The 24,649-nt window shown below is 39.3% G+C and overlaps 2 protein-coding genes and 2 non-coding genes across 6 annotated transcripts in view; all 4 read right to left on the bottom strand.

The window, feature by feature from the left end:
• nos1apa (nitric oxide synthase 1 (neuronal) adaptor protein a) overlaps positions 1-6,783 on the bottom strand; it is a 191,563-nt gene extending 184,780 nt beyond the window's left edge. The window contains exons 1-2 of one of the 2 annotated variants that reach the window (XM_042223012.1): positions 6,310-6,783; positions 5,906-5,977 (exon numbers count right to left, since the gene is read on the bottom strand). In XM_042223012.1, coding sequence (XP_042078946.1) covers positions 5,906-5,977; positions 6,310-6,414 — 177 coding nt within the window. In that variant the 5' untranslated portion in view covers positions 6,415-6,783. The remainder of the gene's footprint in view (positions 1-5,905; positions 5,978-6,309) is intronic. The other variant, XM_042223013.1, reaches the window with a different exon arrangement.
• Positions 6,784-14,073: 7,290 nt separating this feature from the next.
• trnah-gug lies at positions 14,074-14,145 on the bottom strand. Its single transcript has one exon. It is a non-coding gene; the product is annotated as a tRNA-His (tRNA).
• Positions 14,146-17,449: 3,304 nt separating this feature from the next.
• trnah-gug lies at positions 17,450-17,521 on the bottom strand. Its single transcript has one exon. It is a non-coding gene; the product is annotated as a tRNA-His (tRNA).
• A 571-nt stretch (positions 17,522-18,092) lies between these two features.
• On the bottom strand, positions 18,093-23,477 carry si:ch211-284e20.8 (uncharacterized protein LOC563738 homolog). Of its 2 annotated transcripts, XM_005940281.2 has the most exons (8): positions 23,321-23,477; positions 23,010-23,232; positions 22,743-22,856; positions 21,782-21,860; positions 19,541-19,707; positions 19,174-19,287; positions 18,678-18,812; positions 18,093-18,500 (listed from the first exon to the last, which is right to left on the bottom strand). In XM_005940281.2, exons 2-8 carry the CDS (start codon positions 23,208-23,210, stop codon positions 18,246-18,248), a joined length of 1,065 nt encoding a protein of 354 aa, XP_005940343.1. In that variant the 5' UTR covers positions 23,211-23,232; positions 23,321-23,477; the 3' UTR covers positions 18,093-18,245. The 2 variants fall into 2 exon arrangements, with proteins under 2 accessions (XP_005940343.1, XP_014194873.1); XM_014339387.2 differs by having other exon boundaries at positions 23,010-23,433.
• Positions 23,478-24,649: the final 1,172 nt, after the last annotated feature.

Below are 24,649 nucleotides of genomic sequence, written 5' to 3'. Positions count from 1 at the left end.
TAAGTCACAAACGTGGTAATAACCTTTATGGACTAGTAGATCTACTCTGAGACAGTTTCTGTGTCGAGTCTGTGTAGAGGCGCAGTTTCTTATTATACCCGCATCCAACAAGAAAAATCCCTAAAACCCTTTAAAGACAGATAGTGAAACAACAAGCGGAGAAACCAGGAACTAGTCAGCTAAACAGATTTTATTTGGTGTGTTTTAATACATGATGGCATAATCCATTTTTATCCACTTTCTTCCAACCTCTCCAATCCCCTAAGTGGTCCTTGAGCCCAGATTTGAGGCTGTTACACACACAAAAAGCCCACTCGAACAAGGCTACCTTCAATTCACTGTTTTCTACATTTCTCTGTGCTGCACTTTACTTACTGTTTATGAGCACCAACATGTTTTAGCTTGATGCAGTGCTGTTGAGTCTCTGGCTACAAAGCAAGGAATTGATGACATTTTTCAGAAACATATTATCTGTTTGTGTATTAGGTCTTTTTCTCAGTTTTGCAGAGCATATTTAAAATAGAATCAGATCGACTAATCTGATAATAGGATTCCAGGAATGAATAAGTGAAGGCTACCGTCATTTCACATTTCTTCACCTTAAAGGACACTTCTTATGTTAACTTTCAACATCATATGTTTTTTTATTTTTCTTCGAACCCCTTTTTTTTTTTACCTTTTACTAATGGGGGTCTCTTCTTTTACCTCTTTTCACTCTCTGCATTCTTACACGACTTTGTATTTAATCATTATTATTATTAATATCTGGATCTCTTCCACGGTGTGTCTTTGTCTTGTGTTCTAAACTGTGATTCAGTTCACTGGGAGGTTTGAATGCGACGGGCTGTTTCCACTGACCTGACATGTCCGTGTTATTTCCCCAGCATTACTCTTCAGAGAGTTATTCAGCGTGGTTAGCCACTCAGACATATTAAACATAAAGCCATTGATCTACTGTTGCTGCGGTGAGGACGAACAGTATGTAGGCATGTATGGAAAATACCAGCCAGGTTTACAGAGATCTCACCAAACTGGCTGTTTTTCCCGGTTTAATTTTCGACCTCATTAACTGCGGCTCAGTGTAGATTTCACACTAAATGCCGGCTCTTTTTCTACTGTAATTTTTTTAATGTACATATTCAAACACTTTTCAGAGAGCTTTACCATAAATTAGTTACTCTACAACTTTCTACATGCCATTTACCTCTGTAAATACAATCACACTGTTCACAAGAATCTGTCAGTTTTGACATTCTGTAGTATATCAGCGAGAAGCTGCAGAGTATCATGTAAAGCAATCATCACAATGCAAAAAGAAGATTCAATACAAATAAGTCACACAACAGATGAGTGTTTGAAGGTCCTTCATAATGCAAGACATCACTTCTTAGAAAGTCCATTTATTAGTTCAAGCGGATTGCATGAACAGAGTCAAAGCTTCTTTACTTCATTAAAGTCAATCAAATAAAGCAGGTCAGCTCCGGCTGCCAGTAATTAAAAGACTTTTTTTCCTGATGGAGAAAGGCTGTCACTTTTACCAATAATGCTCACCTGTCAGCACTACTAACTTTCTGCTTCATTAATTGTCCCCTTTCTGTGGTTGAAGCAGTTAATTCTGTCCTTGTGAGGACTTGAAATATGAACACTGTTCATATTTTCTGTCTGAAGGGAAATAAGCTGAGGCAGGTGTACACAACAGACATAAACAATACATGTTTGCACACAGTCGATAGAAAGTCTAAGGCAAAGGTACAAGCAACTGTACAATTACTTCACTGTGCCACTTAGCATAGCTGTCACCGTGATAATAACTGGCTCTCCGTGATAATTACAGTTTGGTCACATTAATGTGATATTGTATCAGGTCCTCAAGCACAGTGTGAAGCTGGATGAATTAAGTCACGGTTCAGGGATATTTAATCATTTCAATTCTATGACTTCTTTGCTGGGCGGCACAAGAAGGTTATAGGTTCATATCTACTGAACAAAAGACACACTTACAGAAGAATACAGGCATTCTTTGGTTGCCATTTCAGTGTTTCCTCTTTAAATTAAATAAGAAGTTAATTACTGTACTGTATTAACTGAGTTTCTGGTCTTTCTTGGAACTGTCGCACGATATTTGTTTAGTCCCATTTCGCTTATTCTTTGCACTGCGTGCTTAAGGTGATACTACATTTAATGTACAGTATCCCTCCCTTAGTTAATTATCACAGCTTCCTCCTTCCTCGTGCCACACGGTTAAGGGAGTGCTACTGTATTTAATGTAAGTACTGTTAAGACAAACACTGGCCAGACCAAATTATTCCCTACGGGAGTCTGTTTTATGGTGGCCTATTTCTAGCTGAACTTTGCACTGTGCTCGGTCACACAAACATCAGGAAATCAAAACCACGGTGATCAAAAGTCTCTGAAATAAGCTGAAAATAATCATCACAAAACTGCTACATGATTCAAACGTAAACATCTTTATTCCCACGAGTCTTTGGGCTCGCAAGAAGGAACAACTAATTTTAATAGAGCACAAGACTGTTCAGTACTGTAAATATTTCCTCTCAGTGCCTAACTGTACTCACAAAGATTGCACATTACTGTTCAAAACCTCCATCCAATTTCTGCAGTGGACAGTTTGTGCAAAGCTTTACGACAGTTCGCTAAAATGCAAACTAAAACCCAGACTAATAAACTTGCACTGTGTTTTCCAGCCACCAGCTAATTGGTGCACCGAGCGAACACAAAGGTCCTGGTTCAGCCTGACAGCCAGAGGAACTGACAAAGCATTTCCATTTCTGTCTTTTACGCACTCCAGCTCCACCGCTGTGCTCTTTCAGCCCTCACAAATGTCTCGTCAGACACATCTAATCTTCTCATCCCATGCTGCTCAGTCTTCCTACAGTCAGTTAACCCAGCAAAGGGCGATTAATGAGAAATTAATCTCTTTAATTCACTGCAAAGGTCTTCTCTTCTTTTAACCAGATAAGCTGCTGCTGCACTTTTCCAGATTATGATAATAATAAAATTAATTTATGAAGACCAGCATGTAATACAGGATCCTCATCTCTGACTGGTCTGTAGCTGACAGGGAGAAAAAAGGCAAAATAAGACAAGAATGCATTTAGGTGGATTTTATTTTATAGCTCTTTCAATCTGTATATGCAAATCTATCTTTTCACTAACAGAAGAAAGGAAAAAATGTGACATGATCCTCATTTCAGCTTTAACAAAACAGGTGGAGAAAAAAAATCTTTATTAAAATATATCTTTGTCATTTGATGATTCACTATATAACTGCAAAACAGACCCTGAGTTCCAAAAAAACCCGAAAAAAGTTCATAAATGCATTAGTAACTTTTTCAACATTACATTTCTTTCAGCTGGGAAGTTTCACTAAGTGAAGTGAAAACTGCTCTTCCCATCTGTTAAGTGTTTTTCTCCATTCATTTCTGGGGAGATCATTAATCATTCAACAGCAACGTGCAACACAGTGGGTGTGTTTACTCGTGTGTGTTTTTATGTGTGCGTGTGTGTGTAACAAAACGTCAAATCCTGCCGGTTTTTGCGTTCGGCTCCATTCTAGGTGCCTATTTCCTGCTCTGCACTGTTGTCTGTTTGTTATCAGCTACCAGCTTACAGGTGACTCATGCACACAATGAACAATGAAACCATACATCAACCGGTTGCCAGGCAATGTCCAAAACTTTGACTGACTCTGCAGAAATGGAGTCTGATAGTAACCTTGCAAGAAAAACACAAGCTGCAGGAAAGCATCATTTTGACTAACTTTCACAAATTTCACAAGCTGCCGGTGTTACACTAACATTTCAATTAGAAACAAAACATGAGTGCCGGTAACAGTCAGCTTTGTTTGGTAGCTGTCATATAAAAGACAAACCAGTTACTGTAATTGTGGCAGGGAAATAGGAAGTTGTGTTCAAATCTTTTATGATTATTCATCACACTACTGCATTTCAACACCACAGAACTTGGAACCTTGGGAAAAACTAGCATGTTATCTTTTGTCTAGGCATTGTTCTGATTCCACTTTTATGTTGCTGTTCAGGGAGCAGAAAGTAGAAGCATCCTATCTGTGCATTTGCTGTGCTTTGTCAACAATCGCTTCCCCCGGAACTTTCTTCAGCTGCTCAACAGTAAAAGCCTGGGAAGCGAGGGGAAAGTTGATCAATTCCATAATGAAAAGCTCTGTTTTGATGTGGTACAAATGAAACGCACAACACTGATTTTTATTTTTTCTGTACAATTAAACTGAAGAAGGACCAAACATTTTCAGGGATAGATAATATACGTCAAGAATCAATAATCAATACTGTAGGCTGCAAGAATGTTGCTTGATGCCCAGTTGTAGTCCTTAATCCACAGTGAACTGGTTTTATGGGGCAACTCTAACTGCAAGGATAAATAAAGGACAGCGCCTCTATAGCTCCCTTTGTTGTTTCTTTCTAAGTGAAACTAACGGCAAAGACGCATGATTGTCTCTGCCAGTCATAAACCTGCTGAAGATTACAGTGTTTCTACTTTCGGTGATTTCTTTTCCTACTTAAAAAGTCCAGATTTTGCATAAGGTGTAAGCGTGTACTAATCAGTAAATGAATGCCCTAAAAGTAATTAAACAAACCAATCATTTCTGCATTTACCAAAACATACTGGGGCATTCCAGTGCAGTTTTCTTACATAATCGCTGAGTGGAGACTGCTTCGGCATACTGGTAACCCAACTCAAACAAAATGCCTTCAGAGTGACTCCTGCAGCGCCCCGATCCCCAACGTGATCTCCATTCCAAGTTTGATACCTGTGGTTTCCCTCCATTGTGTTGTCCAGCCAGTGTCAAACCATTTTCACACCGGAGGAGCCAAACCAATGCTCGTTTTCTTGCCAACAACAACAGCTGCCATGGCAGCATTCCGGGAGGTCCACTTTTTAGGAGCAGGTCACTTCTTTGTTAAAGGGCCAACGAGAGGGTTTTTTTTTTTCAACTCTGCTCAAAGGTTGAGCAACTTGCTGAAATGAGCCAATGGCAGAGCAAAACTGAAGTCTGTTAATGAGGGAAAAGTGGCAGCTTTTTAAAATAAAATGTCAGCATGTGTGGGGGGCACAATTTTCTTTAAAACCACAGATCATAAACAGGGACAGAACTAACACTTCGTTTCCACCTACAAGTTCAGCACCAGTCCCCGAAAACATCAACACCTCCAACAACCTACATCAGCTTGCCGCAATATGATTGGCAGACACACTGATTAAGATGAAGCCTTCTTTTTGGGAGTGAAAAAGCTGTAAATCTTGGATTTACACAGCAGAAAGAGGGGGGGAGAGAGGGGGTAAGAGTCACACTCCAGTGCACCGCTTCAAAGGAAACTTCAAAACACTGATGGAGCACATGGGAGACCAAACCTCCCACCAGGCAAGACATGTCAAAGACACTCAAAGGGCTCCACGTTTAAACTCCAAGGTGTGTTCACACAAAACTAATGCTAAATAACAACACTGTGGCCTTCTCCAAGTCAGTTTTACATGGCCTCACATGGTAATCTGACATGTGATTTAAGCATTATATGTAAAATTGATATTTAAAAATCCAACTGAGTCTGTCTCTGAATTAAATGAGTACAAATATTAGAGGAAGCATAATTGCAGTGCTCATTATTAGAAGTAATAACTAAGCTATAAGCCTACAATAAGCTAAAGTTACGTTCAGGGTCCAGTTCAATAGCATTGCGCTCTTCCATCATAATTAGCTTCGCAATGCCGAAAAGTAAACAGATTTTAACAGAAATAGAAAAAACCGTGGACAACGTGGAGTCGTGTCCTATCAAATGATGTGGAAAAGGAAAAATATGAAAAAATGCAAGATTTTAAACGGCGTCCTGTCAGGCTCCCTTCCACTCACCCGTATTCTTCTCATCGCCGCCACAATCTCCACTCGGCTGCTCGGCCGCGCCACATCCAGACTGCCAATGTACTAAAATATGACAGGTACAGCACATTAGTGAAAAAGGAAGCTGACTTTCCTTAAATCTCAAACACAAGTTCCTACAGTAAGGTAATAATCAGCCCAGCTTTGGGCAACTTTTACCTCTTGACAAGCTGACAACTTAAGTTTACTGCGTGAGCACAAAACAAATTCTCGGGAGACCCAAGAGTCTTATGCCAGTTACCTGTTTTGTTTACGGTATATACGAGTTAAACAAGGCGCTTTTCAGGCACAGGTTAGTTAACGAAGAAGACTCGGTGACATAATAAAATATAAATGAAGTGCTGCGCTAACCACTTCAAAGTTACTTGGAAACTCACCTTTGCCTCGAAGTTGATCCCATGCTGGAATGCTTCCTCGTTGTGCAATGGGATCCTCAGATCGTGCCCATCATCTACGAGGTTGTACTTGGTTTTCCCAGGCATTTTGTTTCATCCAAATATTCCTACTCCACAGTGCCAATAGGATATATGCGGGAACAGCTCGGTTTACCGGGGATAAATCCAAGAAAAGCAATTCCAAATCCGATCAGTGAATGTTCTCCATAGCGGGAAAGCGTCCCGACGCTACCACACCGCCGTCAACAGCGGCCACAACTTCACCGGCGCTCCGGGAAACTGCCGGCCCGCTAACGGTCACCGCTACGGCTTTAACGACACACGCAGGCCGACACAAACAGCGTCATGCGGGGACAGATGTGTTTTCCCGACTTTTCCTGTGGCGAGTGTGGAAGTTCGTCGGGTCCTGCCTCCGGTTCAGGACTCCCCCCACCCCGCCGCCCTCATGGAGGAAAGGTGTGATTGGAGGAGTCCGGGGATCCCGCCTGTTTCCATTGGAGCAGAGACGCGCCGTGGCCATGAGGAGGAGTGGCTGAAACTCTCGTACCTGCCCCCTCCACCCCACAACCTGCCCCCTCCCTGTTTACACACACACACACACACACACACACACACACACACACACACACACACACACACACACACACACACACACACTATAATGGAAATAACCTGAATGACACCTATGCAAGTGGCGTGTATATTTACAGGTGTTTACTGTAAACGCTGGCTTTGGTCAGCAGTAAAATAACCTGTATGTAAACGCACTGCCTGGAGACTGATGCAAAACGATGTCCTTCAATTAGCAAAAAAGTAAATTAATTAAAAAATGTTGTATTCATCTCTTGTGATGTTATTTAACATTTTTGGAGCGATATTGTGAAGAAGAGATAGCACGCCTTGCTTTTGATCTTTTTGCCATTAAAATAAGAAACACAGCCTTACAGGTGTAGCAAGAACACAACTGGGATTTTGAATTAAATAAAAAGGACAAGGCTACCAACTAGTGGCCACATCTGCTAACACCTAGTGGGAAGCTACTAAATAAACGTACAAGTTAAATATATTGTGATTTTTTTTAAAAGCACACCGTACTTTTATAAATATTTTTATGAATTTTTTTTTTTTTTAAAAAGGAACCGTCACAATAAATCATGATTTTTTAATGTTATACTCATATTAACATCAGGAACTTATAACATGTTATTTAAAAATTACAGTAGGCGTCTAAGTTTTTATTTAAGAAAAATAGAAAAACTTCACTTAGTAGTTTGTTATAATTGTTTACATCTTCTATTCAGAGTCTTTCTGAATAAATTTAATTGAACTTTTTACATTTTATTTTATCTATTATTCTGATGTCTTTTTCTCAACACATCATTCTGAAACCTTTAAATATTACAGGCTTCAGTATTGGGAAAAGGAATTATGATACATTATTCTAGATGTTTGCATTGCATTGTTTTGTCTCACTCCAAAAACTCAAAATCTTACCAAGTACATTTGTCTTATTTCTATTCAACTTAAAACACTTAAAATAAGACAAAATCAGCTGCAGAGCAACATTTCAGTAATACAGGGATGTAAGTGTAATGAGATAAATTTGACTAGAAATAAGACAAATATACTTTTTTTAAAAAGTTTTTGCAGCGCTTTATTTCAGATTTGTCACACCCCTATAAAAACATACATCAACAGAAAAGAGACCTTTAAAAAAAAGTCTGAATTTAAATCCCTGCACAATCCAGAAAAAGGTAGCTGTAGTCTAGTTAGCAATTTTATCAGTACAATAATAATAGGCTGCTGTTGCTGATAATTAAAGGGAGATCTTGTGCACTCAGACATTCGTGGACACCCATCCACACATTCTGTTCAAGCAGCTGGAATAACACTATCTCCAGGAAAACAGACCTATGTGGTCAGTAGACAGGGTAGTGTTCATACTTAATGCAGTTGTCATGTTGATGCACACACCATCTGCGTCACCCTAGGAGTTAAAGATGCATCACTTCCCACAAGGTGGTCCCAGGCGGGTAGGGGTGGGGAAGTGGAGCAGCACAAATTCACATTCACGCCACCTCTGTGGAAATTTCCAAAGTGCTGCTGCTGCTGCTAATAGGGCTTGTAGCAGTGTGGTATGATTTACTCCAAACTGCCATCTCCCAAATTCCCACCTGCTTTCTTAATTATCATCGTGCTTCAGCGTGCAGTTAAATTAGAACATCATTCTCATACATCAAAATTAACTCCTCCGTTTAGCAACTGAGCGCTTCCTAAATGCTGTGGAGGTGGATTACCTTCAAACCAAATCACGTAATTACAGAGAACATTAGCTGGCCTCTCAGCTTTAAATGAACAAACACACATGAAGCCCTTATAACAGCTCACTGATATAACTATCAGTGAGTTTCTTTTTATTCTGCCTGGAGTATTTTGACAGGTATCTCCATAAAAGACGGCTGTATTACACCAATCCTTCAGCCTTTGTGGTCATGGCCACCTTGCCCTCGCGGCAGCTATTTGGCAGACATGAACAGCTGCTGTCTGTGCATGAGGAATTTATGCTCAGTACAACCAGTTACCCACTTAGGGACCCCATGTGTTCTTAAGGCTCTTTAAAAAGGATAGAGAACAATTTAATCCTTGCCAGGTCACCAGCTTCATATTGATCTGTTGATTAGGGATGCGGCATCATAAGCACACGCTCCCTGCATGAACTAGGTCTTGAATGCTGTTCACACAAATAGCATGGGTCCACATAGAGGACAAAAGGCAACATGCAAGGTTGTCACAGTCACATATTTGTGCCCTTGTGGGGAAATCTTTAACCTTCAGTGACAGTTATGTTGTTAACCTAAAGGTGAAAAAATATACAAGTTTTTTTTTTAAAGAAATATGTATTCTACATTTGGAAATAGACTAGCATTTGTATGGATGTTTTTTCAGGGTTACTACAGCCACTTCAAGCTTTAAATATGTCACCTATCTCACATCTACTGCCTAACGTGGATGTCTTTGGAGTGAACTAGAGCAGTCAAACAAATTCCACCAGTCATGGGGAAATTGAAGTTAACAGTAACCACATACACATCAGATATATACTGATATATAAGAAAGGAGGAAATAATAAGTCCTTTAAATCTGAAGGAAAATTATTTAAGACCTGAAACAGATTATTTCCTGATACTACATCTTGAATCTAGGATAAACACTAAAAATGCAAGTTTTTTGCTAAAAAACACATTCATATCTTTTTGGCCAATTCATTTTTTTCTGGCACAGGTATTTATTTGGGCATTATAATATAGCTCCTGCCCTTCTAACACTCTAAACATCGCTGTGATAGTCTCTAAATACACACTGTGTCATTTTAAGTGGATCTTCTACTAAGAAAGGTTTACTTATAAAGCGCTTTTAAAGAACAAAATTCACAAAGTGATTTACAATTTAATATTTTCAAATAATTTTTGCAAATATGGCCTGTCCCTGTGGTAAAAGAAGATGGCGTACGCATCAACAGTTGAAGTTGATGTGTTTCTCTTAACCCATTCCTGCACTGCACTTGCTTACAGTAAAGTAATCAGGCAATCAGGACATGATGGCCAAGACCCTGTGGCATGAGCTGCAAACTGGCCCGGGTCTGTGTCACACTATACATACAGATATTGTCTGTATGTATTGTATGTCTACTTTTAAGGTGTCTTTTTAATACCCCATCATGTTACTGATCTGTTGTCAATTAATGTAATTTGTTGCAAAATGTTACTCCAGTGGTTTCTTTTTATTAACACTTACTTTTCCAGTTTTTTTGTTCTTCCTTTTCAAAAAATTGTGAGATGTGTTGCATGCCCAACTCCTGTCCTAATGTCTTTGGAAGTGGGATTCTACGATGATCATAAAATGTGCGTTACCCTTTAACCACCCAAGATTTGAGAGCAGCAACACAAAGAAATCAAGGACTGCATTAATAGTTAAAGATACTTTTCTGCAATTGTAGCCCTTGGTGCTATGGTGGTGGTTACAGTGAATGGGCACAAATGATAGAAGGTGGCTTCTTGAAGTAAACATGAATTTACCAAGTCAAGTATCAGGGATTAATTAGTCTAGGTAAATGATGGTTACATTGGATTGGAGGATAAACTGTGTTTTTGAGACTGCCCCATTTTCACAGACCACCTTTAAATCATAAAGGGGGGAAATAAATAAATACAAGAAAGGTGAGGTGGTATTTTCCATTAGTTTCAGGTGGCTGAGGCATGAACATATTTAGGAATTCCACTCATACCACTTCATCATATCTATTTTGCTTTCCCAGGAGGAAGGACCTTGTCTGAGACTATTTACCACAACATTCATCCACACTAAGCTGGTATTCTAAAAGATGCTCACTTCAGTAGCTTTATCTTAACTCATCAGTTTAGTTTTTAGTGTGAATCAGAGCCCTGTTGTTCTTTTGGTACCAACATCATGCATTGTTAAGGTCAGCAGGAGCTTTGAACCTGGGATATCTTTTGTCTTAGCCACAAGCAACAAGAAAAACACAGACACGGTAGGTTTAAAAGACAGTCCCCATACAACACACACACATGCATGCATGCACAGCCTTACACATCTTGAGGGCCTTTTAAGCTAAATTAATAATGGAGATCTTTAAAGAATGTGGGCCACACAACAAAGAAGACAGACAAGAAGGGAAGCAGCGGGACAGCTAATGACATTTACAATTGTGCCTGAAGCTGTGTAGCAACATGCAGTATTAAAAGCTGTCTTCACTTCACACTTGGGGGTAGATTAGTACAGATATAATCTGCCTCTGTTACAGCATCCAAGCACATAAAAGGCTTATACAACCCAGTGTTAATTATGTAGCAGGCTTGGACGTGGAATTAAATGTAAGTCTTTGCTGTGCTTGTTTGTAAAAGTGAGTGAAGTCACATAGATGGTGAAAAAAGAGGATCAACTGAAAGATATGTTTGAAGAGATAAATTAGTCTTACAGTCACTCCAGTTTGTAATTTTGATTCTCATAACAACCACCATTGATTTTATTGCAGCGTTTGTTTTAATGGTGTTTTTGACACTCATGCCAAATATCTGCAACACTGTCATGTAGCTCATATATTGTGGTTTACAGAGCAATTTAAAAACTGTATCATTCATCACTTTTAGGATCAACCCAAACTGATGTGTCTATAGCAAGCACCAACATCCAAGGCTGAAGAATGAGGCCAAATGGGGAACAGCCAAATACAGAGTGATTTCTGAAGTAGCCACTCGAGGCTGGCTCCAAAAGTGTTTCAGTGATGTAGACTGTATATAAACGATGGATATAGACGATGATTCACCTGATAGTTTTAAAATACACATTTAGAAGCTTCAATGTACCATTCTACCATTTGTTTGAGTTTTCTTTGGCTATATTTATTTGTTTTAAGCCAGAAGGAGATTTAGGTTAAGTTAGTTAAGTTACAAGGTAACACTAGCAAGCTTGGGTAGCAAGATACATTACACATATTTGCTTACTAGTATTAAGTAATAAATAAATGCTAAATAATTATTGGAATTTTATTCACCTAAACTGATGCAGAGATTTTCTTTTTGACCATGCTGTAAAAAACAGCAAGCCATATTTTTTTATGACAGAAATCCATTCAAAGAGAAATACAATCAAGAATACTGCAAAAAGGTCCAATCACACCAAGAAGGGGGGGTAAAGGCTACAGACACAGACTGGATACAACTGCTTATTTCCAAAAAAGAAAAACCCTGATGGCGTCCAAAATTCTATTGTTGAGGTTTCAAATTGCTATGGTCAGAAAGCAACGGGTAGCCATTTTTATATACAGTCTATGACCAACAGTTAGTTTGGTTTTTGGTGAGACTGTGGCTACTTTGGTACATTTGCTTTGAAGTAAATGCTCAGCTTGATGCTAGCATTTACTAACATTAAAATGTCAGCATCATACTTGCAAATGAAGATGCAGATATTTTGACCTCTTGAGAATATACTTTAGGTATACAGTATACATTTTACAATATAAAAATTTTAATATTGCATACTCTCTATATATAACCACTGTGAAAGCGTTGCAACTACTTTCACTTTAAATTCTGACTACACCCACACATAAGCTACATAAGCTACAAAGCACTTGTTTTTACTTCATTTATTATTTTCTATGCTATTTTCCATGCTCAGGGTTAGGTTTATTTTTTATTTTAGTTAATTGTTAGTTAGTGGTGTGAAGGGAACCTGCAAAGTAAGAATTTCACTGCTCTGCATAACCACTTGTGTTTTGCAGTGTGACAATAAACTTCTTGAATCTTGAATCTTAGGTATAACTGAGCAATTGTGAAAAGTCCTGTAATTCATCCTGGAGATGGCATGAATAAACATTTACAATACTTAATGCTAATCCGTGATATATTGTAAAAACATGGGTGAGACTTCAAGTTTCCCATGGTGCTACTAGGAGAAAAAGTCAGGTAGTTTTCTGAGCACTATAAATATTCAAATGCAATTTTATGGCAGTTTAGTTAGATTTCAGCCCCTGCAGCCAGTTTGGAAGCACAAAAGTGCAGCAGTTAGCCCAGTAGCATAAAGGGAAAAAAGCTGAAGTTATCTTTTAGGATTACTGGACAAACTCCCAGTGTGAACTCGTTGAAGTGAAAAGAGAGATAAGGCTGACACCATGTGGACACATCGTAAAGTGTGTAACACTGGATTGGTTAACAGAAATAAGAGGAGAATTAGCTCAGTTTCCTGTCTTCTATTAAGAAGAAACCAGTAGTTTTGAATAGTATGGCTTGTTATTTCCAGTGTGATTTTTGCATCTCATACATCTTTTTAATGTGTTAGAAAACACAATTTATGTAGGCTGTTGATGTCCGTTTTAACACAACTGTCAACACAGATTTGGTAGCAAAGCATTTGACAGATAAAAATAACCACATGTTGTTTAACAGTAAAAAAGACTCACGTTGACACTTGGCAGCCAGAAGCCTCTTTTATAAATGAGTATATCAATTTGTATTTCTACAGGAGATGGCAGTCTGCCAGCTTTATTCTTCTCCTGAACCGGCCTACATTCTGTCACAGTGCACACTGTGTGCTTCCGCCTTAACGGCACACGAAACTTTCACCACAGATGACTGCAGTGCTCTCCTGTTGTGGGCATCACGAGTCAGCCAAGAGCCTAAAACTGTCTAAAAAGAAAGAATTTGCTGTCTGATATGACAGAAGAGAAGAAAACTTTTTTTAAGGTTGTATTAGTTACAATACATTTGTAAACTGATTGTGTATGTGTGTGTAATGGTACATACACACACACACACCGAAGAAAGTGTTATATTCATAGATAAACAGCTGATGATGACGATGATTACATTACGTTTTACTTTTTCGTAAAACAAAGCCATATATAGACATACACATATGCGCACATACTACGTGTACACACACACACATATATGCATAGACATACACACGTATGTGCTCAAACAAAATCTCACGTGAAGTAACAACTCAATCACCAAGTACGAAATGGAGTAGGCGGAAATATGTACACACTTATTGCAGCCTCTCTATCTATTTACTGTGTTCGTGTCATCCCTACTGGTATATTCTCGTTATACAAAAAAGAGAGAAAAAAGTTACAAAAACCTACGTATAGAGATATAATTATTGGTAATATCTATACGACCAGTAATGGATTTCATACTCTTACAAAAGCACTTTGGCAAAAACTGCCGTGACCCGGATTCGAACCGGGGTTGCTGCGGCCACAACGCAGAGTACTAACCACTATACGATCACGGCGAGCTGTCCTCAGTACGGCAACTCTAACCTGGAATATTTGATCCCATAGACGTCACCAGCCCCCCAACAGAATGGCCTGAGATATCGCCGATCGGTCTGGGAAGTGCTGATGGTTGGTGTATTTCTAATGCATTTCAGAGCTAGATATTACTTGTGCTATGGGCTCTCCAACATGTGTTCAAAAGCTTAAGTAGCTAATGCTTTTGTAGATGCAGATTATTGGTTTTAAATACAACTCTGCTGCTAAATGTTTCAATGTATATTACTCATTAATGGATCGCAATAATGATCTAGTAATATAAAGTATACAATTTTGAAATATGCATAATGAATATAATTAATTTTCAAAACCATGAGAATTCCCAATTTTTATGTAGTACTATGGGATTTAGAACACAAGAATTTTACATTAGAGCAGGCAGGATATCCTTTTCCAGTTGTCACTGGTCTGGTTCTCCGGCCCAGGATTTTAAAAAGTAATGGAGTGTAAGTATCGCTCTCATTTTAAACTCCCAGATCTGACAGATACAAGTCCCATATGGTCGCTCCATGTGAGGGCACATGTAAATCTATCAGCTTACCTACAGTAGTGAAAAAAAGTGAAATGTCTCAGGTTAAACATTTGATGTTTTCTGTGTTCTGTTGGGGAAAATGGCTTTATGAGATTTGCAAGTAATTGCATTTTTTTTTCTGTGTCCCACATTTTTTGGAAATTGGGGTTATATAAGCATTAGTGTAGCCTAGCCCCACATTTGAATTCAGTTTTTATATTTTCATTTATTTTTACAGTAACTACGAGCACCCTCAGCACACTTAGACCTAATTTTAGGAATAGTCAAAAGATCTGCACCTGATGAGCCGAGAGGTCTGACTGGGTTTTAAAATTAAACAAGTCAAGTGGGTGGCCAATCCACCGAGAGCTTTATGAACTAGTTAAAATATGTTAAAAGTTAAAAGTGCCTTCAGTGCTGGGATAATAAAGTCAAGTTTCCGCATACCTGCAATGAATCTGGCCACTGCATTTTGAAGCTGAAGTCAGTCTTCTGATGATTCGTGTAATGAGACAAATAGAGCATTACAAGAATCTAACTTGCTTGATACAGAAGAATGGACCAATTTCTCTGAGTCAGTTTGAAACAAGAATTTTCCAACCTTAAATATATTTTAAGTGATATAAAGCAGTTCTGGTAACAGTACTAATATGATTATCAAATCTGAGCTCGATGTCCAAAATGATACCAACATTCCTGACTTGCTTACTGTGTTTCAGAGAAAGGGATGATAAATATGGAAACAAAGGTTTTGTCTCTGTGTTTTTGGACCAACAGCAAATCTTTCTGTCTTGTCTCTGTTCAGCACCAATAGATATCACATTTCACCTCTACAGGTTTCTTATCTTGACATCTGTGGTCATGAAGTCTTTTGAGCGCCTGGTTCTCTCCTATCTCAAGACCCTCACGGCCCCCCTCCTGGACCCCCTGCAGTTTGCATACAGAGCCAACAGGTCTGTAGATGACGCCATCAACATGGCCCTACACTTCATCCTGCAGCATCTGGACTCCCCAGGAACCTACGCCAGGATCCTGTTTGTGGACTTCAGCTCTGCCTTCAATACCATCCTTCCAGACCATCTCCGAGGCAAGCTTTCCCAGATGAATGTGCCTGATCCATCTGCCGGTGGATCACTGACTTCAAATCAAATCAAATCAAATCAAATCACTTTTATTGTCACATCACATGTGCAGGTACATTGGTACAGCACATGTGAGTGAAATTCTTGTGTGCGAGCTTCACAAGCAACAGAGTTGTGCAAAATACAATAATGTAAACAAGCAAAATACAAGAATGGCTACATCTGAAACTAATAAATATATGTACAATATATAATAGTATATGCATTTCTGGATGTGTATACTAAATATTTTTCTACGTGTGTGTGTGTGTACACATATTTTACAAATTAAATAGAGTAAACAATAAATAAAATATATAAAAATATACAGAGTGAGACATGTGCAAAACTGATTCATCTGTACCGTATGGATACTGACTTCCTGACGGACAGGAAGCAGCACGTGAGGCTGGGAAAGAATGTCTCGGACTCCCGGACCATCAGCACCGGCTCCCCTCAGGGCTGTGTTCTTTCTCCTCTGCTCTTCTCCCTGTACACCAACTGCTGCACCTCCACCCACCAGTCTGTCAAGCTAATCAAGTTTGCAGATGACACCACCGTTATTGGACTCATCTCGGACGGGGATGAGTCTGCCTACAGGAGGGAGGTTGAACGTCTGGTGTCCTGGTGCAGCCACAACAACCTGGTGCTGAATGCCCAGAAGACAGTGGAGATTATTGTGGACTTCAGGAAGCACACAGCTCCACTCCCCCCCATCATCCTGACTGACACCCCCATCACCTCTGTGGACTCATTCCGCTTCCTGGGTACCACCATCACCCAGGACCTGAAGTGGGAGCCCACCATCACCTCCGTCATTAAGAAAGCCCAGCAGAGGATGTACTTCCTGAGGCAGCTGAAGAAATTCAACCTGCCAACACGGACGATGATGCAATTCTACACTGCAATCATCGAGTCCATCCTCACCTCCTCCATCACCGTGTGGTACGCTGGAGCCACTATCAGGGACAAACAGAGACTGCAGCGTGTTGTGCGCTCTGCTGAGAAGGTGATTGGCTGCAGACTCCCATCTCTGCAGGACCTGTACACCTCCAGGACATGCGGCGTGCAGCTCGGATCTCAGCTGACCCTTCTCACCCTGGACACAGTCTGTTTGACCTGCTCCCCTCAGGCAGGAGGCTCCGGTCCATTCGCACCAGAACCTCTCGCCATAAGAACAGTTTCTTCCCCTCTGCTGTTGGACACATGAACAATAACCGTATGACTGTTCCCACCACTAACACATGACCCTACGCTGTGTTCACTGCATCATTCCATGTTTGGCACTGATCACCACCTGCACTCATGTATATATCATGTATATATCTATCTATCTACTTAGCACTTTTAATTCTTATTCTCATTTTTATTTTCATGTCTATTTAAGCTTAATTTATAACAGTATTTATAACAGATGTTTGCACTGAAGCAACGCAGCAATTTCCTAATGTTGTAAACCTGCTCAACATTTGGCAATAAAACCCTTTCTGATTCTGGAAACGAAATGCCCCTTTTGCTGCCAGGGTTTCTGATTTCAAACTTATTCTCATGAGCCACGTGTGAAGAGAGAAAACAAGCAGAGCTGATTCTGCATTTCCAACTTGGGAGATTAATGTCTGGAGAAAGTAGTTATGCCGTGGCCCGGATTCGAACCGGGGTTGCTGCGGCCACAACGCAGAGTACTAACCACTATACGACCACGGCAAGTTGCCTTTGAGAGTGTAGGTTTTATCTGGAATATCTGATCCTGCAGACGTCACGCGCACCCTCCCTCCTCTCCCCCCAATGGAATGGCCTTAAATACTGCCGATCTGTCTGGGAAGTGCTGAGGGTTGGTGTATTTGTAATCCATTTCAGAGCTAGATATTTTGTGTGCTTTGGGCTCTCCAACATGTATTCAAAAGCTTAAGTGTGCAGATCTAAAACTGGTAATGGAAACAAAAAAACATCTATCATTTAGATATGATGAGAGCCAATCAAAAACGTTATAGCCTCTTGATAAGTTTGTTAACTTATGCTGTTTAGCCTACAAATAGGCTAAACTGCACAAATCAACAAATAATGAGGTCATGCATACCCCCCTGCAAAATAATAAAGTAAAATAAATAAATAAATAAATAAAACAACCCCCCAAAAGTAATATGTAGCTTAAAATGAGAAGAGTTACTTTTTAAAAATAAAATGTGTCCAAGAAGTTGCTACAGTGGGGTCATTATTTGATTAGGTAAAGTACCGATTTGCTAAACTGATAGAAATAAATTATACAACTTCCAGCTGTGATAAATACTTTATTTAAATGATCAATGAACAGTAAATACAGATTTTTTTTCTGTATTAATTGCAAGGTTTTAGTTACCATTTCTTGTCTTGAACTAATTGCAATATGGTTAAAAACAATCTCTGGACTGAGTACTGAAGGTTCAACCAGTCAGAGCCTGAGATTCCGTAAACCCAGATTGTGTCTGCGGGGTCCGGGGCAGGAGCTGCCTGCTGGTGAAGCTCTGGGAGAGGCAGGCTGATTCACCACAGTCCCAAGGTTCTGAGACACGGAGAGTGTAATGTCTGGGCTGGGTGAGTCTGAGTGGAGGTGCTCATGGGGATGCAGGTGAGTGTGGTTATGCTGCTGGTGTTCAGTGTGCACACTGCCTGCTTTTGCGTGAGCCTGCGCCTCCACAGAGGAAGCCTGAAAACGGAAGATAGTCAAGAGAGCGGTGGTGCTCAGCAATGAAGCATTTGTCAACATTTTCGAACTGTGTTTTAAAAACCCTTTAACAATCAAAATATCAGAAGTGCAGTGATAGACTGTGAAGATTTGTGAACTTTTTTTATAATTTAAGTCTTGTGTTGTTCAAACAAGTACCTGAGGTTCATAGATCTCACATTTCACCTCTACAGGTTTCTTATCTTGAATCAAGCCATCCCTTTTGCCACCAGGGTTTCTGATTTCAAACTGATCCTCACGAGCCACATGTGAGCCCGAACAGAAGCCTCTGTGCTGAGAAGAGAGAAAACAAGGAGAGCTGAGCCTGCATTTACAGCTTGGGGGATTTTTGTTTGGAGCCAGTGGAGATTGGATGCAGTACACACAGAGCACACCAAAGATGAGACCAGGCATATGAACATAGGTTTAAACATGATAAATTGACCACCGAGTCTTAAGACAAATATTATAATTATAAATTGAGTGTAATGTGCATTACTGGTCTTTAAGATATCTATGCGTATTCTTTCATCACTGTCAGAGGAGTTTCACATTCAACAGCAGATTATTGGCAGTTTTTCAGCTTCAGCCTGGTAGCAGTCCAGTTTTATGAACATATGGTGAGTAAACAGAGCATTATTTTCTCATTACTTACAGCAAACTGACAGTCCATAGGTGTGCAGCGGCTCAGTTCACTGACATCTGTTTCCCTTGAACAAACTGTCTCCACTATAGTGAATTCCACAAAGTAGGACGGACCAACAACCCACTGAAAAATATATTTATGAAAGCCTAGTTTAGGACAGAGGTAGGTCAAAATAAGCGAACTATGACCAAAACTAGTCAGATAAAATTGCTAAGAGCTTTACATTAGGTCTAGTCTTTTGAAAAGAATAGAAAACTAAAAGTACTTGCTTAGAAGAAATCACACATAAGCTTAATTTGTATTCAACCTGTTTCTTTACTGACTCTCTGCCTGCATTTGGTTTCTTTTTCTTTTTCATTTCTTTTTCTGTCTTAACCTGTGAACTGGCTTTCGTTATGTTCTCCAGAGTAAAGTAGTTGGCCAGGCGGCTCTCCTCATTGAACCTCTGCAGGCAGAGATTGGCCGTCTCTTTGACAATGGGCTCATTCAGATTTTCAGCCGTGGGACAATCTGGGCACGTGTCCACCACTGCAGTAGCTGGAACTGAACACAAGGATCAAGAGGTTCAAAGGTCAAAACAAAATTCTGAAGCCTGAGGGTCATCCTGTCTCAATCAATCAACTCATTTGTCACTTCTAGGCTTGACTATTGTATTTAGGTTCTTCTAAAATCTCTATGAAAATGCATGATTTATCCAGAATGCCACAGCAAGACAAGATAGAGAAACGGAATTACTTCACTAGTGAGTACACACTGTTAACCCTTGTGTGGTGGATGGCATTGTTCTCAAACAACAATTTCCTACTCTGAGCACACAAAGCACTTTTTTAAATACAAGCCATATTTGCCAAAGCACTTTTATGCCCAATTGATCTAACATTAATACACATTCCTTCACAGGGAGCAACTTCGGATTCAGTATCTTGCCCAAGGATGGTTTGGCACACAGTACTGAACCAGCCAGGGCTCAAACCACCAACCCTCTAATTATTAGAGGATCATGTTATTAGAGCAGCTATGCTTGTAGGTTTGTTGGACCCTTGCTTTGTTTTTTTTTTTTTTAAATTTGTAATTATAGCAACCATAGAAATTGAACCCTTAATAGATGTTTACTTTATCCCTATGTCAACCAATACAGACCACATCCATGTTTCATATGGGTTATTTACCTCTGTTAGAGCCAATTTCTTAATAAAAGTGAGATTTACTAAAATTTTATAGAAAAAGAAAAATCTGTCATTATCAAGATATGGGTCGAGTTTTTTTATTTATTTATTTATTTTTTAAGCAAAGTTTATTATCACTACTGATGTTTATTTCTTGGAACTTGATATTGATGAGATTCTTGTGAGTCTATAGTTCAGCCCTCAGAAATGCAACTGCCCGTTCTGGTTTACTAGTGATGGGAATTCCGGCTCTTTGTAGAGAGCCGGCCCTTTCGGCTCCCAACCGGCTTTTCAGGTTGTTTTGTTGCTTTAATTAATTTATTATCAACAACAATATAAAATTGTTGTCATAAAATGCAAACAACAACACAATAACATATAAATGAATATGCAAAACAAAAGAAAATGCACATTCTCTGTCATATAGGCCTGGGATGATTTTTTGGGAGAGGGTTTTCCTGGTTGGAATTGCATACACAGGATTCAGTGCATGAATATACTTTCTGAATCCTTTAACATCCACAACTGGAAATGGTTGAAAATCAAGTGCAGTCATTTTTGCCAGGTCTTTATCAATTGAGTTCTGTCTTGTGGTGAACCACTGGAGGGCTCCACTCACACCCAGTTCCTTCCATTGTACTGATGGGTGGACAGTTCTCAGCCGCCTGCGCAGGTTGTTTGTGGAGCCGGCTCTATATGATATCCTTTTCTTGCAGACTCTACACTCTGCCTTTGTATTGTCAATAAAATTAAAATGGTTCCAGATTTTGCTTCTTTTCTTGGTGTCACTCATTTTCATTACTATACCTTTCTAATGTGACGATGTTGTCTCTTGCAACAACCCTAGCTCTCTTTCTCTCCCTCTCCTGCTCTGTTCCTGTGCTACTGCGAGTGTAACTATCACCCCTTTTATCATGTTTGTGCATCAGTATTTTTAACTTTGCTAGTTCCTGACAGGTTTATATCGAGCTGGCTCAGGTGCTGCTGTAGCACCTGGTTAGTACTGAAGGCTAGAGTCCTCACTGCACGGGTCTGGGTCTGACTCTGCCCCCACACCATTTCCTGTGTGTCATTATTCTTCAGTCTGCCCCCACTTCACTCTCTAATGTCTGCACTGTCCTGTTCACCAAAGACAACAAACTCATATTCTGAAAACTCTTCCTCTTTCAAATCTCCTCTCTCATCTAAAGTTTTTGAGGTTTTTTGATCAGAGAATCTTCTCACCGTCTTGCTAATTTGTTGGAAAAAAAATGCAGAGTTGTTCCTACATGACGGAGGGCTTTAGATAAAAAGACAGATGTAGGTGATAGAAATGTAACAGTGTTGGAACTGTTGTGTGAACAAAACAGAGTCTGATTGCTTTCTGTGGCTAAGACGCTGTAAATAATTTTCTGTTTTATACAGTGAAGTTGACAAAAATACAGAAGAGTCTCAGTGATGCTTTGATCTACCTTCACGAATTGTACAGGAGTAGCTTTGTAGTTTGACTTGAGTGTGAACATAGGCAGATACTTGACACTCTCCATACACCTGAAATACACAAACACATTTATACAGTAGCTAAAGACACATGTACGTGTAAGAGGTGAACCACAGCAGCTCATACATGCAGAACATATGAATGTATGCATTACAATGCAGTGCTTTGTAAAACAAAGACAACAGAAGACTCACTGTATTAAAACTCTGAAAAGGTTGTCGCTGCAACTTCTGGTATTTTAAGTCAAATTTTCTGATAATTTTATACAGCTTTACTTAAAAAAGACCTAAATATTTTCTGTCAGTCTGGTATTGTGAAATGAATCAGGATCTATAACTTGGGACAGATATGTCAAAAAATGTCAAAGTATTGGCCGGTAAAAATATGGGGAAAAAAATCCACCATTTAAACTCTCATTTTGAATTCAAGTTTTTCAGATCAGTTTATTTTGTACAGCACCAACAGTTGTGCTGAGGTGACTGTAACACTATAAAATAAAGCTTGTAGAATACTTTTTAACATTACATTCTTGGTTACAAATATAAAGAAAATGAAAATTTCCTTTAATTTTGATGCCGGATTATAACAATTTATATCACAAAAATATCATTTTTGTCCTGATTGTCCTGTCCAAATAGTGTTAAAAATGCTGGAGTTTCAAGATGCTAGTTATAATGTAGTTATGTGTGCATATTTTACATTTTGAAGACCTGGGTCAATCCAATCACAAATCATATTTTTAAAGATATTTTTTCCTCTGCCTCCACAATTTGCATGAAAAATGTGCAGCCCAAAGTTTGCATACATTCAAATATCAGACATGGTAATATAGACCAGTAAACATTTCAGGCTTTTATCTTTGACATATTCACTTTCAAACATCGTCTCAGATTATAATGTGTTCTGTGACATGTGCATTGCTTGGTACTTACTGGAACATTCCCAATATTTCTGACTTCACATTGTTTCCACGGTTTTCCACTGGTGATGTGGCATTTGGTCTCCATGACATCGATGGTTAGTTTGTACAGAGATCCATCTTTCCCCTGGACACATTCATAAATAAGCAACTCTATTTTCTTTCTTCCTTTTGTGACTTTTCTAACATAAAAACAATATGGCTGCTGGTCAATATGTTGCAGCATGCCTTTGTTGCATGATCATGTCTTTGTGCATGCATATGCATAATTCACCCTGACCTGTTCTGGAGTGTGAGACAGATCATAGAGCCTGTTGAGGCTCCAGATGTATCCAATTTTCCTGTCCTGGTTGATCTGTTCCAACGCCTCTTCTGCCACTCGCACTGCATCAGGGCTCATGCAGCCTGGAGGGTCCGAGGCCTCCCCTCCCTGGGGCAGCAAAGCCAAACATACGACCAGCAGGTACACACTCATCCTCATCTAACACACATACAGACTGGTCCTAATAAAAAAAAAAAATCCCACCTACTTGAGTTACTAAATCCTATGCTGGCAGATCATTTAATAATGAAACTGAAACATGCATTGACCTGGAAATCTTCTTTTGCAGGACCTAATAAGTAATCCCAGTTTTTACACAAAGAGTTGTGAGAGACACATGTGAGACTAATGCTGGACTTTCTCCTCTTCCTGAAAGGATGAACAAACAGCTGCTATCGGCTGCTCTGCAGGCCAATGACTGGCTCAGACAAACTGAGCGGTCACAGTGCACTGGGGAACAGGGCAAATCAATTAAAAAGCTCACTGCACACCTCATTTCAGTTCTTGAATATTACTTTAAAAAAAATTCTTTAAGAAATGAAGTCACGCAGTCTTGATGAACAGGAATGCCTGTGAGCTTTCGATTAGCAGAACTCTTCTCAGCTCATCTCATTGAAGCTTAAAAGAAAGTGAGGGCCATTTGCAAAGCACTCCATCAGTGTAAGCCACTTCTCTGCTGCTGATTCTTCTTTTTATTTTATGTGTGCCAGTTCATACTTCCTCATAGTAACTGTAACTGGCAAATCTAAAAAGCTCATGTCAGTAGTATCATATCAAACTTAATGGGCTAGCAACAGTGGAGTGTGTAGCTGCTCTTTAGCTGTGCTTTTTGTTCATTTGATTTCTTTATTCAAAATGAAGAAATCTATCTATTAGTTGAGTTTAGAAAAAGTTTGAGTTATGCTGCAGGAATCGATCAAAGAGTTTTAGATATACTTTTATCGTCTGTAAATATTTCTGTTGGAGTGTTTCCTGAAACGTGAATTAGAGGTTGACTCCTAACTTTTTTCCTAATCGTTTTTGTCACATTGGCAAACACTCTGCATGCTCATGTGCAGCCTGCTGTGCTAGAACAGATGCATTACATGAACATCAGCACTGTGTGAGTGTCGTACTGCTTTACTTCAGTAAAAGTCATAATCCTACTAAAGTACAGTAATATGAAAAATGTTTTGGAATCAAAATGTATTTAAAGTATCTGAGTAAATATACTCATCTGGCCCATTTCAGAATTATGTACACAAAATGACCATATCATAAATATTTAAATTATTATTTTTTTGTGTATGACTTTGCCATGTAAATGGCGTAAACTAGTTACATATTACTGGGAAGCTTTATGTATAGTAAAATAATTTTTTCCCCCAAAATACTGCGGTACAATGTTGTTTTGGTTAGCACATCTGTCTATATGTAGTACTGTGCAAAAGTCTCAAGCCACTCCTCATTTCTATCTATTTTGCATCTAAGGAGCTTGTCACAGACCTGGGTCTGAGGGCCCCAGGATTATTGAATAAGTTACGGACATGTGTATTTTTGGTGCTGCTGTTCTATGTTTGTGTATAGGTGTGTGTGTGTGTGTGTGTGTGTGTGTGTGT

The sequence above is a fragment of the Haplochromis burtoni genome, unplaced genomic scaffold (genome assembly GCF_018398535.1).
Source record: "Haplochromis burtoni strain Fernald_Lab_line unplaced genomic scaffold, NCSU_Asbu1 Contig_99, whole genome shotgun sequence".
Classification (NCBI taxonomy): Eukaryota; Metazoa; Chordata; class Actinopteri; order Cichliformes; family Cichlidae; genus Haplochromis; species Haplochromis burtoni.
This window is presented reverse-complemented; position numbering and strand designations above follow the sequence as displayed.

What these genes read in the sequence shown, in the direction of transcription:
- si:ch211-284e20.8 (XM_005940281.2), bottom strand. Translation starts at nt 23,210, where the DNA reads ATGAGGATGAGTGTGTACCTGCTGGTCGTATGTTTGGCTTTGCTGCCC. An exon ending in TGTCTCACACTCCAGAACAG is followed by an intron (nt 22,857 to 23,009) that starts GTCAGGGTGAAT and finishes GAATGTGTCCAG; the next exon opens with GGGAAAGATGGATCTCTGTA. An exon ending in CTATGGACTGTCAGTTTGCT is followed by an intron (nt 18,813 to 19,173) that starts GTAAGTAATGAG and finishes CTCTCTTCTCAG; the next exon opens with CACAGAGGCTTCTGTTCGGG.